Raw genomic sequence first — 18,500 nt, 5'->3', positions numbered from 1 at the left:
AAATACTCATGTATAAGGACTCAACATCCAAAGACACTAGATTAGTCTCCTGCAGGACAACTAAATCATGTAAAATCTGTAATAAGTGTGTAGTGATTAAGAAAGAGTCCACATATTGGCTGATTTTTTTTTTTGGTCAAATAGCCACACCCCAAAATAATTGGTCTCCCTGGTAGGTTCACAAGTGATTTGTGAGCACTAAGCAGGTGTGTTGCTATAGATATTTTATGATTTTATAGAAAATGTTTTTGTTAGATTCTCTGTTAAGAAGCTAGGTTTCCCTCCCCTCCCTCATTGATATGCAAATAAACTGAGCATCGAGAGGTGTAGCAGGCAGAGCAGATGACCAAGCCAGATGGGATGGGGCAGACCAGAAGATCTAATGTCAGCCTGAGGAAGATGCGGATGATTTACTGATGGTGGCTGAATTGGAGTAGACTTTCATCTGAGCATTTCCTTATGACCTAGAGGAGGACAAGGGACTTTCATCATTTGGGATTTTCTTTCCACAGACTGCCAAGGACATTGCTAACCTTGCTTAAAGTAATGTTGCAGTTTCCATGGCCTTTTTCTGTTTGCCCACAACATATGGGAGTCGAAAAGGCTTTAAGAGCTATTGAGAATTCTATAAAAGCAAGAGATGGAATGTGTTGCTATAGATATTTGATGATTTAATAGGCAAATTGATAGGCAAATGAACCAGTCCGATTGGTTTAGGAGCCAAACAGAGGAAAAATAAGTATGGGGAGGTGGGGTTAAGGACTTTTGTGCGTAGACAAAGGAGAGTTGTTTTTGGAACACAAAAGGAACAAAATGTCTGCTTTAGACTTGATCTGAGGATTTTGGAGAAAACAGTCCATCTCCATAATAAGAAGTTGAGTAGCTGTTTAGGATATGTATTGCATACACATTGTACATGCTTAAGATAATTAGCTTGTGCATGTTGTAGGCATATTTTTGTAACTATGAATTGCGTGATGTGTATCCTTCTAAACTTTCAAAAATGTTCCTTTGTACCTTATTTCTTTCATATATTGGGTCGGTCACGTGACCCCTCACTCTCTCTCGTTCTCAGGGGAAGCTGCTAGCCTAAATTAGGCTATAAAGACAGGAGATCACGTTCTGTGAAGGAAAGGAGGGATGGGGGTGGGGCTGGGTGGAGCTAGGCATGTCTAGACATGCCTGTCTAAGAAAGACCGACAACCTTCTCAGGAAGTGAAAGACAGCTTAGCAAATTCAGATAAAGGGAGATAGCATTGCTAGTGAAGAACAGGAAGAAGCTGTTTGCCTAGTTTAGATAAAAATTTTCTAAGCTACCCAAGCAGCTAGTCAGAAACTGAATAATATCAAAGATAAAGATATTTAGCATACTATTAATAGGAAAAATGTAGTTTTTGACTGGAATTTCCTTTTAAGTTTATAATTCTACTCATCAGTTCCTCCCAGGGAATGCAATTATTTAATTGTTTCTTTTAGGGTCTTGAGGTTCAGTTATGTGAATAAAGATACATACAGTAGATATACAAAAAAAAAAAAAAAAGTATGAATTAATAAACATAGACATCAAACTGTAGGTCTGACAAATTGTAGTGCAAATATGTAAGTGACACAAAATGCAGGTAAAATATAACATTTAGATATAAAAAACATCAAATCATTTTTATCCAAGCATTCCAAAGGTTCCATTGATGGTTAAAACCAATCTAGTGCCTCATCTATTGACTAGTACACTTTTATACAATACATATGGTGGATTTGTATTATCTTAATAGCTTCTGATAAATTAGGTGCTAAATTTGATTTCCATCATCTTGCAATAAGCAATCTGGTTGCTAACAAAATATGTGTCGGTATCTTACAACAGGACATTGGAAATCATTCTATACCCAGGTTTAGAATTGCCAATCCTGGATTGTGTAATTATTCCAGTAATATCAGAAATAGTATGAAAAATGTTGTTCCAGAAGCTAGTGAGATGTTTGCAAGACCAAAATATATGCATGAGGTTTGCTATGGAGCCACATCCCCTCCAAGATTGTGGGGATTGAGATTTCAAAAATTTAGATAATCAGTATGGTATAAGATAACAAAACACAAAGGTATTTTTGGGACAGTTCCCAGTGAGTGACACAGCACGTGGCCTGATATAATGCTTTAAATGCATGCTGCCATTGTGTCGTTGTGTAAGGTAAACCTAGATCAGCTTCCTATTTTAAAAAGAAGGCATTTTAGAGAAATAAAGTTTATCATGAAGAATATTGTAAAAAAAAATAGAGATACCTTTGGGGATCTGAGTTTTGTTTTTTTATGTACGGAGTTGTATTTTTTTATAGTTTGCAGCCCCATGTCCACAACCTTTAAAGTCAAGAACACCAAAGACACACCTCTTAGCATCCTGTATTGATGGGGGTACCGTGATTTTCTTTCCTGCAACCACAGCATAATCTATGGCTTGCTTAACTCCAATGCTCATGCTCGAGATTTACATCATGCTAGTCCAGACAATCAAGATGTCGAAAGATGCCAAACCCAGAAGGAAACCAGGTAATGGAGCATCAAAAAGAGAGGGGCGCATTGACAGTCTGCCATAATACTCAAATATGAGGTGCTTGCTTGAGCATCATGGCAAAACCTTTGGGCGCAAGTAGAGGAATTGAATTCCACTTTAATTTGTTAATTTCAATGTTTAATTTCATTGTTTATTTCAATTTTCATAAACTAATGGAGAGTGTACAATTTGTATAGGTTAGGGTTTGCCTTGAAAAAGTATTCATACCCCTTGAAATTTTTCACATTTTGTCATGTTTCAACCAAAAACGTAAATATATTTTATTGGGATTTTATGTGATAGACCAACACAAAGCGGCACATAATTGTGATGTGGAAGGAAAATGATAAATGGTTTCAACATTTTTTACAAATAAATATCTGAAAAGGGGGGCTTGCATTTGTATTTAGCCCCCTTTACTCTGATACCCCTAACTAAAATCTAGTGGAACCAATTGCCTTCAGAAGTCATCTGGCTAGTAAATAGAGCCCCTCTGTGTGTTAATTTCAGTATAAATATAGCTGTTCTGTGAAGTTATTGGACTTTAGTGAACAAACAACATCATGAAGGCCAAAGAATACACCAGACAGGTCAGGGATAAAGTTGTGTAGAAGTTTAACCACTTGCCTACCGGGCACTTTCACCCCCTTCCTGCCCAGGCCAATTTTCAGCTTTCAGTGCTCTCACGCTTTGAATGACAATTGCGCGGTCATGCTACACTATACCCAAATGAAATTTTTATCATTTTTTTCACACAAATAGAGCTTTCTTTTGGTGGTATTTAATCATCTCTGGGTTGTTTATTTCTTACAAAAAAAAAGAAAAAAGACAGAAAATTTTGAAAAAAAAGTTTTTCCTATTTTCTGTGAGTAAATTTTGAAAATAAATAAATTTTTCTCCTTCACTGATGTGCGCTGATGAGGCGGCACTGATGGGCACTGATAGGCTGCACTGATGGGCACTGATGAGGTGGCACTTATCGGCACTGATGAGGTGGCACTTATGGGCACTGATGAGGTGGCACTGATGAGGAGGTACTAATATGCCGCACTGATGAGCACTGATAGGTGGCACTGATAGGCAGCACTGATGAGCACTGATAGGCGGCACTGATGAGCACTGATAGGTGGCACTGCTAGGCACTGAGAGGTGGCACTGCTGGGCACTGAGAGGTGGCACTGCTGGGCACTAAGAAGCGGCACTGATGGGCACTGAGAGGCGGCACTGCTGGACACTGATGGGTGGCACTGATGGACACTGACAGGTGGCACTGATGAGCACTGATGGGCGGCACTGATGAGCACTGATGGGCAGCACCATCAGTGCCCACACTCAGTGCCCATAGTGCTGCTAGTCAGTGCCCATCAGTGCCTAGATGAGCAGGCACTGATGGGCACTGACTGGCAGCATTATGGGCACTAATTGTGGGCACTGATGGGGTGCACTGATGGCGGGCACTGTGGGCACTGATGGTGGGCACTTATTGTATTTTATTTACCTCTTTTGTAATCAGGGCACTGGTGATCAGTGCCCTGATTACATTTTTCTGTGTCCCCTAACCGCTGATCGGCTCTGCTCCTTCCTCACACGCAGTCTTTGTGGGAGGAAGGAGAGCTGGGGATGAGAGATGATCTCATATGTTTACATATGAGATCATCTCTCATTGCATGGTCCGATCTCGTGGTAAATGGCCTCTGTAAATTGGCCATTTACCACAATCTGTGATTCGCTGTGTCCAAGGGACACGGCCGACACAGATTTTCCCCGATGTGCGGGCGTGTGAGCGTGCGGGGAGCCTGTTACTGGGAGGCCGTATAAAGATGGCCTAACCCAAAAATTAGAGCCTGTGCTGTAGCCATCTTTCGGCTATCGCGCGGGCGGCAAGAAGTTAAAGTAGGGTTAGGTTATAAAAAAATATCCCAAGCTTTGCACATATCACAAAGCACTGTTTAATCCATCATCTGAAAATGGAAAAAGTATAGCACAACTGCAAACCTACCAAGACATGGCCGTCCACCTAAACTGACAGGCCGAGCAAGGAAAACATTAATCAGAGAAGCAGCCAAGAGGCCCTTGATAACTCTGGAGGAGCTGCAGAGATCCTCAGCTCAGGTGGGAGAATCTGTCCACAGGACAACTATTAGCCTTGCATTCCACAAATCTGGCCTTTATGGGAGAGTGGCAAGAAAAAAGCAATTGTTAAAAAAAAAAAAGCCATAAAAAGTCCCATCTGCAGTTTGCGAGAAGCCATGTGGGGGACACAGCAAGCATGTTGAAGAAGGCGTTCTGGTCAGATGAAACCAAAATTGAACTTTTTGGCCTAAAACTAACAATTATGGCTTTAATTATTATATGGCTTCAATTTAAAAGCAAAGCAATTCTTATATACTGTATTTTTTATATTCCTTTCTTCCTGCCTTGATTCCTTTTTTTTTTTTTTTTTTTTAATAAAATAAAAAAACACAAAAAAATAAGGAAACAAAACAACAAACACTTTGCAAAGCAATGTGAAAATGCATATTTTATTTTCAAGCATATTTTCCCAAGCAGAAAATATGGACAAATGAAATGGCAATTTTGTTGAAATTTCAGCAAATATGAATTTAGCAATCAGTTTAGCTGAAATGTCTTTCCTCATCTCTAAAAAATGATGGTTGTAAAGAAATCGTTGCATTATTTAGTAAACTTTAGATAGCACAATCTGCAGTAAAGTACTATAATATTAATAATAATAATAATATCTTACCTGGGAACTGAAAAATAGTTGGCAGATGTTTGAACAGTGGAAACGATTGGGTAACAAAAGACAGTAAGAAATAAACAGCCGGGCTACCGATCAGGGCAATTACTGACAAAACAGTCCAATATGAGATCTCAAAGGTGATCTATTAATGAAAACATGTTGGTATTGTGAGTTATGATTAAGTTAGTGTAAACTTTAAAAAATTAAAGCTTAATTCAGGGCATAAAACCATACAATTAAATATATTTCTCGATAACAAACGATAATATACATGCACTTTGTGTGCGCAAAAGTTCTTTTTCTTTTAAAGAAGCATATCTGTGGTTGAGATATAATATAAGTGGACCCTATTCTGGTCCTAGGCTGCTACCTCTCTAATAGCAACTAGAGAAGCACTTGTCAGTTAGTAAATTCTTAGGTGTTTACTGAGGAGCACCTGGTAAAAAACTTAATTTAACTTGAAAGCATTTTTGAAACATTTAATGATTAGAAGCATCAAATATAAAGTCAACCTAGATAAAATGATTTTTATGCCCCAGCTATTACATTTTCTACACAATACACCGGCAGTGATACCATTGAGCATTTTTCATGAAGTAAACTTGATCTTTAGACAGCTGTTATGGCACACTAAAATGCCTAGAGTGCAGATAGAACATTTGCAAAGACCCAAGGATGCTGGAGGTCTGGCCATGCCCAACCCATGGTTGTACTATATACAGTAGCAGCCCAACTACAGCATCTTTGTAGGGGGCTTGTTCCCACCTCCAGTTTGAACCAGACATCTCCTGATTCCTCTGTGTATCCTCTGATACACTACTAATGTGGCAGATGTCCCTACAGGTTTGGAGGATGCAGCCTTTGCCAAGTCCAATCACTTCCTGCCCATATATGTTCTAATCCAGAAAATGGAACAAGGCCAAACAGTTACAGCAGGTTACAGGTTTCACTCGGTACAGCCCTATATGGCATAACAACAACTACCCCAGGTTGGCAAAGTTGCAACATGGCCCAAGGTAGGGTAAACTGGGGATAATATATCTCCACCAGGTCTTTGTGTACCTTTGAGGAACTGTGTATTAGATTCTCCTTGCCAAAATCCATGCTCTTTTAACACATTCAGCTTAAGCATACTATAGCAGCTCAAGGTTCAAATGTGGAGTGGCCAGAGTCCCCTACACCAATATTTAATGTGATTGGCTTCTACGAAGGGCTTTATCTCACGTTGCTATGCAATGTTGCTTAACCACTTTAGCCATGGAAGATTTGGCTGCTCAATGACCAGGCCACTTTTTTCAACTTGGCATTGCGCAAGTTTAACTGACAATTGCGCGGTCATGCAATGCTGTACCCAAACTAAATTTACGTCCTTTTTTTCCCACAAACAAAGCTTTCTTTTGGTGGTATTTGATTACTGCTGTGCTTTTTATTTTTTGCGATATTAATAAAAAAAGAGCAAAAATTTTGCGAAAAACATGGATGCTTAATATATATTTGATTTTTCGTTGATGAAACTGTACTGTTAGATAGTGGAAGGGGCGAATGGAAGCTGCATGCATGTGCTTGTTATATACTGTACTTTATAATTCAGTAGGCTGTTACAGCTCTGCAAGGAGCTGTCTTGGAAGACTCGTACACTTGTTTGAAATATTTTGTATGCATACTTTTTACCTTCAATAAACACTGCTTGAGTTGTGCAATCAATTGCTACTTCATGTTACTATATGTGTAGTAATTGCTTGCCAATAATTGCAGGCGATCACTGGCAATTTTGCTAGCATGATCAATCAAAAATCACCTGTGTGCTCCCATCCTATATCAAACTTAAATTTAGTTGTCTATTTTACAACCCTCCACCCTACCCCAAATGTCTTGTAAGATTGTCTGATGCAAAAAAAAAAAAAGCATCAAATATGGCCATTGCATTTGTACTAGTCGACCTGTGTTAAGGCTTGATGAAAACTAAGGCTTCTGACATAACTAATGGCTCAGTCCTGTCAGGTCCTATTGTGACTTCTCAAGCGCTGAAGAAGGGCAAGGCTCTTTTCCCCTGAAACGCGTTGCTGTATTTACATAGTTACATAGGTATACGTTTATGAAACTGTAAATTCTTTTCACCGTTCACTTTCTGGCAGTTCTCCGAGGAAAATTATCTCCTCTGGCACCCTGTTTATGAAGTGGTGAACTGGAGTTCTCACAGGGTGACCAGAGGAGAAGTGTCGAGATCCATGTACAAGTGAATGGGCGCCTGTAATCTCATGAGACAAAGCGAGATTACAGTACGAGAAAATCACTGGTGCCCGTTTAATAAGCAGTGATAGATTATTACACACACATACATTTTATATATATATATATATATATATATATATTCTTTGCACACGACATAAACAAACCATTGCTGTTGTGCTGCTCACCTTACTTTTGAAATATTTATATATATATATATATATATATATATATATATATATATATATACACACATATACACACACATTAAATATATTTATACATGTACTGTATGTGTATATATATATATATATTTATATATATTTTTATATATATATACATGTATATATATACATAAATATGGCAGGGAGACATTTTTCCTGTGTTGGGGGGTCTGATCGAGGGAGAAGGATGTCAATAATCTTCCTTCTTCCCCCTCAGTTCTCCCCTGATTCTGTCTTCTCTCCACGATTCACCACCTCCAGGTTGGTGAATCTGGGAGTGCGAATTCTGGCACAGATCAACAGTGAAGTGTGGAGATCGCAGCTTCATAAACTGGCTGTTTCTGTGTCAGTAAATGACAGATTCTCCATGTGCAGAGATGATCAGTGGATCATCTGTTTCATGAACCGATAATGATCCGAGATGAGCTGCGATCAGCAGGATCACTGCTGATCTCGGTTTCATAAAAGGACACCATAGTTAGTCAGGTTTAAGAAAGATACAAATCCATCAAGTTCAACCAATAAAATAAAAAAATGTATAGCGCTGCTGTATTTATGCTCTTAGCCATAAATATAAAAGACTTTAAAGTGAGATTTGTACTAGGTGTTCCTCAATACACACCTAACAATGTATGTTCACAAATACAGGGAGCTGCTTGACAGAGGTAACGTTTTACACTGCATTATTGCACACATTTGGAAGAAATTCACAGAACACAGGGAAAATCAAGTAAGAATACAAATGCCTCTTCTATGTATAACAATTTGCTTATCCTGGAGCTCAACGTTGAAAATATAAATGCATATGACTGCAGATGTCTGTGGACAAAAATCTACAATCATTCACTCCCCTCTGAAACAGAAGTTTTACCAACAAGCAAAGGGCATTTATCACAGGTACACATACACATTTTAAATATCTTGTACTTTTTAACATATGTTTTTGCTTTTAGCTAAGCCCATATACAATAACAAGCCCTGCTTAGTGGTATACACATAAAAACAATTATTTAAAAGTTACCTCAGAAATGCATTGCATGTAATAAGATGATTTATTATGTTTTTATTTTATATATATAATTATTTAAAATGTCTATGAATTAAGTTATAATTAGACTAAGGATTTTTTTAATGTACAAATGTCTTTAAAGAGAATGCTAAAGAAATATGGAAGTTGCTGCAGCTGCCTTTTTTTTTTTTTTTTTTAGAAAAGCTTTGTACACATACATTTCCCCTGATAGTGGTCTTTAACGCTACAGAGAGTGGTGACACATAGTCATGTAGTGTCATTCACTGCAGTGTTCTAGTGTGAGCCCATTGTGGCTTTACAAAATGACCACAGGGCGGGGGAGGGGGGGGGCAGGATTGCAAAATTGAGAGTCTGTGGGGACAGTGCTAGGGATACAGTTCTAACTCATAGGGCTCTTTCACACGGGCGGTCCGATCAGATCCGCCTGTCAGTTTTTTAGGCGGATCTGATCGGATCCTCCATGCAGCTCTATGGGGCAGCGGGTGTCAGCGGAGACACCTCCGCTGACACCCGCTGCCATCCGCATCCGATCCTGTGCTGAAATCTGGAGGGATGGAAACCCTATTTTTCCATCCGTTCAGTAATCGGAGCGGAGCGGATCTGATGAGAGTGGACAAGCGGTCCGCTCTCATCCGATCCCCCATAGAGGGCAGCGGGGACTGAGACACCTCCCTCTCCGCTCTGCAAGCGGAGACGGAGCTGTCATCCGCCGGCTCAGCGGGGATCGCGGATCGATCCCTGCTGAGCAACACGGATCCGCCTACGGAGGCGGACTGTGTGAAAGAGCCCATACACTGCAAATTGGTCAGCTCAAACACATACACGAGACCGGTCAACAAGGTGTAATACACATTCACTAGAAACTAGTCACCAAGATGATGCACATCCATTTTTCTACAATCTTGTATTTATTTATTTTTTCTATTGGTTGAACTAGATGGTGTTTTTTTTTTTATTTGACCTGACTAACAACATAGCTATGTAACTCAAGTAGACCAAAATTATCAGCAATTATGATGAAAATGCAGTTACATTTTTTAAATTGTTTAGGAGTAAGGTCATCGTGTTTTTTTTCTTCAAAAATAAGGAACAGTTAGGTAAGACACGTACAGTAATACCTGTTCCAGAGGCCTGTCAGATAAGGTAAGATACGCTTTTTCATGTATTTTTAAATAGGGCAGCAGAAAGGGACACCATAATGTCTGAAGATCAGTAGCCAATATCAGCAAAACAAATCTTATTTAACTCTAGTCGGATTAATGTTTCAATCACAGCTATGGGTTACTGAATTCTGAAAATTACAGTTGCTCTTTGCACTTCCAGAATTCTGCTTTTAATTCTACTACCCAACAGATGGCAAAACAATTAATTGACCTTTTTTTTAAGATCTTGTTTTAATTGAGAATAGTCCTAATATTTACCTCCAGAGTGACAGCAAGAATAACCACAGTTGCTACTGTAACAGCAAATGACTGATAATCACAGGTACCACCGGGATCAGCAGTGTCTCTGCAAGCTCCATATGGTATGAAGACAGATGCTGATGATGTTATCATGCCTTTTACAAAAGACCAAGCAAACCTCTTGTAAGTGAAGAGGGAATCAGTCTGCCCAATTCTGTATAACTCTGGTAGTTGGAGGCTCATTTTGGCACTGATATCCTGAAACAAAAACACAAGCATAAAAGCATTCAAAATCAGATAAAACAGTTGTAAAATGCTCAGATTTTAAAGCAGAACTCAAGGAATTCACTTTTCTTGAAAGGTATGTTTGTCCAGGTTGACTTGATGCCAGTGTCCACTTATGATATCCAGGGGGCCACTAGGGATGCAGAAAAGCACTGTAGTAGTCCATGTTACATACAGTGAGAGCTGTGATCTTCCGGGTGCTACTCTAACAGCTTCCCCACTGAATAGAGAACACATGTATTTTTTTCAATGAATACAAGGAATACAAAAGGCCCTCTGATTGGTCGAGGTTGAGAGGAGGGGAGGATGACCCCACAGTATTTTTAAAGTTTACAACTGTAGGGGTCTGCTGACCTCTACTGTCTATCTCTAAATAGCTATGCTGCTTATCACATAAATAATTATGTATAGCACCTTCTGTCTCTGGGTTGTTGGGTTAACCACTTAAGCCCCGGAGGATTTGGCTGCTCAAAGACCAGGGGGTATTTTGCGATTCGGCACTGTGTGACTTTAAGGGACAATTGCGCGGTCGTGCGACGCTGTACCCAAATGAAATTGACGTCCTTTTTTCCCACAAACAGGGCTTTCTTTTGGTGGTATTTGGTCACCTGTGCGATTTTTACTTTTTGCGCTATAAGCAAAAAAAGAGCGACAATTTTGAAAAAATAACAATATTCTTCTTATATGAAATTCCCCCCCAAAAAATTTAAAAATTGAAATTTTTTTACATTTTTGGCCAATTTGTTTTCTGCTACATATGTTTAGTAAAAAAAAATCGCAATAAGCGTATTTTTTTTTTTTTTATAAATTCAATGTTTATTGAGGAGAGAAAGGCATGCAAATCAACAAAGGCAGTGAATTGAAATACAGCCGAACATCAAGAAAACAGCGTAACAGGAGGCGTGAATCATGTAAACATAGCCGTATGCGATAATTGATAACACACAGTTCATCAGAGTATATCTGCAGGATGGCAGGCTCCCAGGGAGAACCGCACCCCACCGGCATCTATCACATGGCCGGCATATAGGAGTCAGGAAGGCATCCCACGGGGTCGGCCATCCCGACAAACCACAAAAAAGCATTAGTGTCATGTATGCCTTACGGGAACTAGAGGAATTTTCAGAGAGAACAGGTATAGGAAAGATAGATAAAAGATCTGGAAGCGCCACAAAGGAAGAAGGGAAGAGAGGGAGGGAGGGGGGGGGAAGGAAGGACAGGACAGGACAAAAAAAAACAAAGGGGGGGGTGAGGGGAGAAGGCCACCCAGTGTGAGCGAGTCAGCTAGGTGAAAAGGTCTTGGTATTCTGCGGTAAAACTGAACTCATGCCAGTAGAGACAAACTTATCTCTAGTGCCCCGCTCGGCCGCCATCAAGTCCTCCATCTCATTAATAAACGCTACTTTGCACAGCCACATTGCCACAGTAGGAGGATGGGATTGCTTCCAGAGAAGAGGAATACAGCTCTTGGCCGCCGTTAGCAGTAGCGGCAGGATCAACTTCCGATAGGACGCCCTCGGGAAGCTGTGATGATGCAGGAGGAAGAGAGACGGTTGCAGAGTAAGGGTATGATCTGTGAATTTTTGGATAATGCAGAGGACCTCCGACCAGAAAGATTGTAATTTTTTGCAAGACCAAAAAATGTGGAGAAGGGATCCCACCTCATCACCACATCGCCAGCAAAGATCCGAACAGGAGGGGAACATCCTGCGAAGTTTGACTGGGGTGTAGTACAACCTGGTCAAGAGCCCATCTCCTGGTATTTAGAGCACATGGAGGTTTTGTAGGTGAAGAAGAGGATGCACTCCACTCGATGATCTGAAAGGGAGACACCCAGATCGCGTTCCCAGAGAGATATATACGAGGGTCTGAAAGACGGTTCGGGTGACGTCAAGATACGATAAAGCAGGGAGATAGCATGTCGCACCGGAGCAATTCCTCAAACGGCGTGAGGCGTTTGGAAAAAGAGGTCGCCGACGGTATAAGCATATTTTGGTTGCGCAAAAGTTATTGCGTTTACTAACTAAGGGAAAGATTTCTGTCATTTTTTGTGTTTTTTTTTTAACGAGTAATGGCGGCGATCTGCGATCTTTTTGCGGGACTGCGACATTTCGGCGAATATATCGGACCCTTGACTGACATTTTTGACACTTTTGGGGGTACCAGTGACATTACTACAGTAATCAGTGCTATACATATGCACTGTTACTGTAAAAATGACACTGGCAGGGAAGGGGTTAACTTTATTGGAGATGCAGGGGTTAAATGTGTCCCTAGGGGCATGCTTCTAACTGTAAAGGGATGTGGCTTTTCATGTAACCACAGAGACATACGATCCTACACAGCAGGATCGTATAGTCTCTGCAGTTACACCAGGGAGAATGACAGGCGGCTTTGTTTACATCAGCCGCCTGCCTTTCCCCCTCTGCAGCGGATGATTGCGAGTGACTGGCGGACATTGGGTCCGCCGGTCACATGTGCGGGGATGGGCAGGAACGAGTGGGGGCGGGAGCGCGCCTCCGGCCGCACACGCTCGCCCGCTATTGGCTCGCAGGCGAGTGACGTATATATACGTCACTTTGCCCAGGAGGGGCTGACCACCGCAGTAACTAATGTACTTGCGGCGGTCGGCAAGTGGTTAAAAACCTGAGAAGGAGGAAGTGAAGAGAGAGGAGCTAAGACCACAAGTCCCTATGAGGAACTGTTGCAAATCCAGACCAGGAGGAGGGATTATTAGGCAAGTGTTCTATGTTATTAATTTACTATTGTTGCCCAAGCTTCTGTATATATATATATATATATATATATATATATACTGTATATATATATTGAGTGTATAGTATATATCTGCACCCTTATTGTTGTCTCGCATGAACTATACTAGATAGCAGATTCTGTGACATAATGTGCGTGTGTAGAGGTCACCTACTGTATGTTAGTTTGTGAACCTGTTTATTGCAATGCAATAGAGTTGATATGTAGCTCCGGTTATTTTAGTTAACCCTATCTGTCGTGATTTGGGATTCTATAGCTAGTTTTAGCTCTGGGCTCTCTAACCAGCTTAGACTAGAGCCAGGTTAGGCTTCTGATGTCCACATAGGTAGTTAGAGGTCTTGCATGGCAGATTAGAATCTACTAAGGACTAAGACACAGAGTAGATAGGCTGACTTAGTCTGGACCACACCACAGTATCTGCTAGTAAGAAGCTATGGTCTAGGCTGGTTGGAAAATGACTTGAGATTCTCCCCATCATGACTGATCTTGTCTTCGGGTCTCCAACACCAAGCTAAATACTGTATCACTAACATTGTCAGGCACCCCTGCAACTGAACTTTGCTGCAACAGTCATGTGGAGATATCTTTATTAAAGTGGAACATTAGTCAGAAAATGAAGTCCTGCTAGATAACTTTAGGCTGTCCCCTTTCCAAGGTATAGCTATGTAAAACATTAAAAATAAGTGCCTATACTGATTAAAACCCACTGTCTCACCCTGCTCTGCATACGCTCAGTCGCTATCTATTCTCGGCACTGTACCTAAAATCAGAGTCACTAGAGGCTGATTAGCTAACAATTTTAAATTGATTGTAAAGGATCTTTTTTGTCTTTTAAAAACCAAACATGTTATACTTACCTGCTCTGTACAATGGTTTTGCACAGAGCAGCCCTGATCCTCCTCTTCTGGTTTCTGCATCCTGTGCTCCTCCTGGCTTCAAGTAACCTCCCCTAGCAAGCTGCTTGTTGGGGAAGTACTTGTGCTGGCTCAATCCAGAGCCACACTCTGTGCGTCTATGGGATGTCAGGAGGGCACGGTAGTAAGGTGCCAGGAGGGCAGGGTACAGGGATGTCAGGAGGGCATGGTACAGGGGTGTCAGGAGGGCACGGTACTGGGGGAGTCAGAAAGGAATGGTACTGGGGTGTCAGGAGGGCATGTTGCTGGGGGGGGGGGGTAGAAGGGCATTGTTCTGGGGGGTCAGGAGGGCATGGTGCTGGGAAGTCAGGAAGGCATTGTTCTGGGGGTTCAGGAGGGCATGATGCTGGGGTTTAGGAGGACATGGTGTTGGGGGTTAGGAGGGCTTGGTGCTCAGAGTCAGGAGGGCTGAGGTGTTAGGAGGGCACAGACATTGTTTTTTAATGCAAAGTGGCGCAGGGAAGCTGAAGCGACAACCCAACATGTCCTGGCTTTGATCCCTGCCAGCAATCTTATGTCACCTTTCCACCTGGAATCACGCACAAGCCCCTTGGATCAGGGAGGAGGGCCGGCGGAGAGGATCGCGGAGGAGGAAGAGTTCGGGCATGTTCATAGAAGAACCCAAACCCACCAAAGCTATTCTGGAGGCTTTCCCCACCCCGGAGCCGCATGCATGCAAGGGGCGGGGGTTGCCTTTGCAGTATAATGGATGAGCGTGAGCCTGGGCCAATCTGGAGCTCTAAGTAGACGACTGGGTCGACAACACTGGGATGTGTTCGCAAGCTACCCGTCACCTGTCGGCGGTCGACACATAGCTTGCGATCAATGGGTTGCCGACCCCTGTAAATCTAGAGCCTTTTTGTTAGCCCCAAAACACGTATACCTTCTTACCTCCTGTTGTGATCAATAAACTTTTGCTGGACATATCCTTGATTTGTAGTGCTCTCATTTTTTTTACATACTTTTGTTTTATAAATAATCTATGTCAACTATGTAAGTATTAGCGATCGACCGATATTGGTTTTTCGTTGCCGATACTGATACCGATTTTTTTGGCCAATTGGCCAATGCATATCGGTATCGGCCGATATTGGCCGATATTTTTGTACATTTATATATTTATTTATTTTTTTTGACAGGTACTTTTGTGGAGGGATCTGGGGGTCTAAAATACCCCAAACCCCTTCTGTGCACTTAAAAGCATTTAAAACACCAGGTTTGGCTGATTTGAATGCTGTAATTTTTTTTAATCTGGCGCCAGACAGTACCCTGAAGTAATGTCACTCATGACATCACTTCCGGGTTTTTGCATGGAGAACCGATCAGAGCCGAATGCGGGTGGGACCGGAGAACCGGGCAAGCCGCGGAAGGTGGCGGAAGGGGGGGGGGGACGCATCGGTTGTCATTACAAGACAGCGGACCGTCGGCTATGGACGCCGGTACCTGGGTGACGCCTCTAGCTGCAGGCATCACTCCGGTACATGCACTTTCCCGAAATATCGGCAATATCGGTAAACTTTGGGGCCGATTCCGATATAGCAGGAAAAGTGCATATCGGCCCTTGATATATTACGATCCCTAGTAAGTATGCAATCTGTTTTTTCAGAAGACCCAAAGTAACACACACACACATGTTGAACTAGATAGACCTGTGTCTTTTTCCATTGTTATCTACTATCTAACTATGCCAGTATATACAGGTCCCTCTAAAAAAAATTAGTATATTGTGATAAAGTTCATTATTTTCTGTAATGTACTGATAAACATTAGACTTTCATATATTTTAGATTCATTACACACAACTGAAGAAGTGCAAGCCGTTTATTGTTTTAATATTGATGATTTTGGCATACAGCTCATGAAAACCCCAAATTCCTATCTCAAAAAATTAGCATATCATGAAAAGGTTCTCTAAACGAGCTATTAACCTAATCATCTGAATCAACTAATTAACTCTAAACACCTGCAAAAGATTCCTGAGGCTTTTAAAAACTCCCATCCTGGTTCATTACTCAAAACCGCAATCATGGGTAAGACTGCCGACCTGACTGCTGTCCAGAAGGCCATCATTGACACCCTCAAGCAAGAGGGTAAGACACAGAAAGAAATTTCTGAACGGATAGGCTGTTCCCAGAGTGCTGTATCAAGGCCCCTCAGTGGGAAGTCTGGGAAGGAAAAAGTGTGGCAGAAAACGCTGCACAACGAGAAGAGGTGACCGGACCCTGAGGAAGACTGGGGAGAGGGAAATGCCAAAATGCCTGAAGTCCAGTGTCAAGTACCCACAGTCAGTGATGGTCTGGGGTGCCATGTCAGCTGCTGGTGTTGGTCCACTGTGTTTTATCAAGGGCAGGGTCAATGCAGCTAGCTATCAGGAGATTTTGGAGCACTTCATGCTTCCATCTGCTGAAAAGCTTTATGGAGATGAAGATTTCATTTTTCAGCACGACCTGGCACCTGCTCACAGTGCCAAAACCACTGGTAAATGGTTTACTGACCATGGTATTACTGTGCTCAATTGGCCTGCCAACTCTCCTGTCCTGAACCCCATAGAGAATCTGTGGGATGTTGTGAAGAGAAAGTTGAGAGACGCAAGACCCAACACTCAAGGCCGCTATGGAAGCATCCTGGGCCTCCATAACACCTCATCAGTGCCACAGGCTGATTGCCTCCATGCCACGCCGCATTGAAGCAGTCATTTCTGCAAAAGGATTCCCGACCAAGTATTGAGTGCATAACTGAACATAATTTTTTGACGGTTGACTTTTTTTGTATTAAAAACACTTTTCTTTTATTGGTCGAATGAAATATGCTAATTTTTTGAGATAGGAATTTTGGGTTTTCATGAGCTGTATGCCAAAATCATCAATATTAAAACAATAAAAGGCTTGCACTACTTCAGTTGTGTGTAATGAATCTAAAATATATGAAAGGCTAATATTTATCAGCACATTACAGAAAATGATGAACTTTATCACAATATGCTAATTTTTTGAGAGGGACCTGTATTACATATATTAGGACCATTTTAATGTTAGGGAATGCAGCTAAAAAAAATCAAACTTTTTTTCTCACCTGTTCAAGCAGTCCCATGGACAATGCTGGAAAAGCAGTGAAAAGTACAGAGTAGAAGGCTATGAACCAGCTGTCAAACACTGTCTGCATTACAAGGAAACAAAAACAGTAAATATGTAAGTGTTATGTTACTAATGGTTGTATTTATCATTGATTCAACAAGAAATTTGCCCATCATGTTAGGTTGAAATTTGCCTTTTTTTAACCAAGATTACATTTTCCTGATTCCCTCTAGTTGTCATGGTGGTTTTTGGTATTTTTAACCAAAAAACAAGATTTGCCAAGCATTCTTCTGTTCTTCAATAGGAAAGTGCTTTCCTGTGCCATTCATTCTATTTATTACTCAGTAAATGTAGGTTCATTGTAAAATGTACCCAATATTTATTGATGTTTCACTTTGTACAGTATTGTAAATTATTTCCTGGTTGGGAGTGGGCAAAGTGCTTCTTGAAGATTGTTTTGGAGCTTTAGAACTTTTGCCTATGTAGACTGATAAACCTGTGTTTTTTTTACAGGTTGCATGCTTCTGTGGTTAATTTATTTATTTATTTTTTTCATGTAGGGACTTACCACCATGAAAACTTTTAGCAACATGTCTCTTGCTATGAGGAGAGTTATAGAGAAATTAAAGATCTGCAGACTTGTTCCAGGGTATTGACCCAAAGTACTGAATTCTGAAAGAAACCATGTCAACCAGGAAACTAGCATTTTCAAAAAGTTTCAAAAAGTTTCTCTCAGGTATCCTTTTATGCCTATTGTCCATCTTATAATAAACACACTAAATAGCATTTCTCACGCAAATATAGTTCTTACAATAACAATATTATTATTTATATTTCAGTAATAAGTACCAGAGCTGTGAATCCATTAAAATATGCATATAACACATGGCAGAAAACACTGGCTGATGCCTTGTAGAAGAAATATCTCAGAAACTTTGCAATACGAAGGTAGGACCATCGTCCATGAATAAGTAGAAGGCGCTGAAGATAAGAAAACTGAGCCAAAGCATAATCACTGGACTGGACAGCTTGTGTTCCTTCCAAACCACTGATACCAACTCCAATGTGAGCAGCTGAAAACAGAGAATAATGTTAAATAAGTAGGGAAACTCTTTTGCTCATGGTTTGCGATACTATAACAAGTTTCACAAAAGAACACTCAAGCTTATTTATTAAGGCAATAACAAAATACCCTAACTTCATACTAAATATTAATTTCATACTATATTAAAAAAGATCCACTTTTAGGGAGATTTTTTGTCCAATGCCAATAAA

The 18,500-nt window shown here is 40.9% G+C and overlaps 1 protein-coding gene across 1 annotated transcript in view; it reads right to left on the bottom strand.

The window, feature by feature from the left end:
• Positions 1-18,500, bottom strand: part of LOC309547173 (phospholipid-transporting ATPase IC-like) — a gene marked incomplete at both ends in the record, with an annotated part of 345,791 nt that overhangs the window by 49,307 nt on the left and 277,984 nt on the right. The window contains 4 exons of the mRNA XM_082246961.1: positions 5,295-5,433; positions 10,196-10,435; positions 17,224-17,307; positions 18,075-18,298. Of these exons, the coding sequence (XP_082103087.1) occupies positions 5,295-5,433; positions 10,196-10,435; positions 17,224-17,307; positions 18,075-18,298 (687 nt within the window). The remainder of the gene's footprint in view (positions 1-5,294; positions 5,434-10,195; positions 10,436-17,223; positions 17,308-18,074; positions 18,299-18,500) is intronic.

The sequence above is a fragment of the Pelophylax lessonae genome (genome assembly GCF_965119305.1).
Source record: "Pelophylax lessonae genome assembly, chromosome: 1".
Classification (NCBI taxonomy): Eukaryota; Metazoa; Chordata; class Amphibia; order Anura; family Ranidae; genus Pelophylax; species Pelophylax lessonae.
Note: the sequence above shows the minus strand (reverse complement) of the source record. Positions and strands in the feature narration are given on the sequence as shown.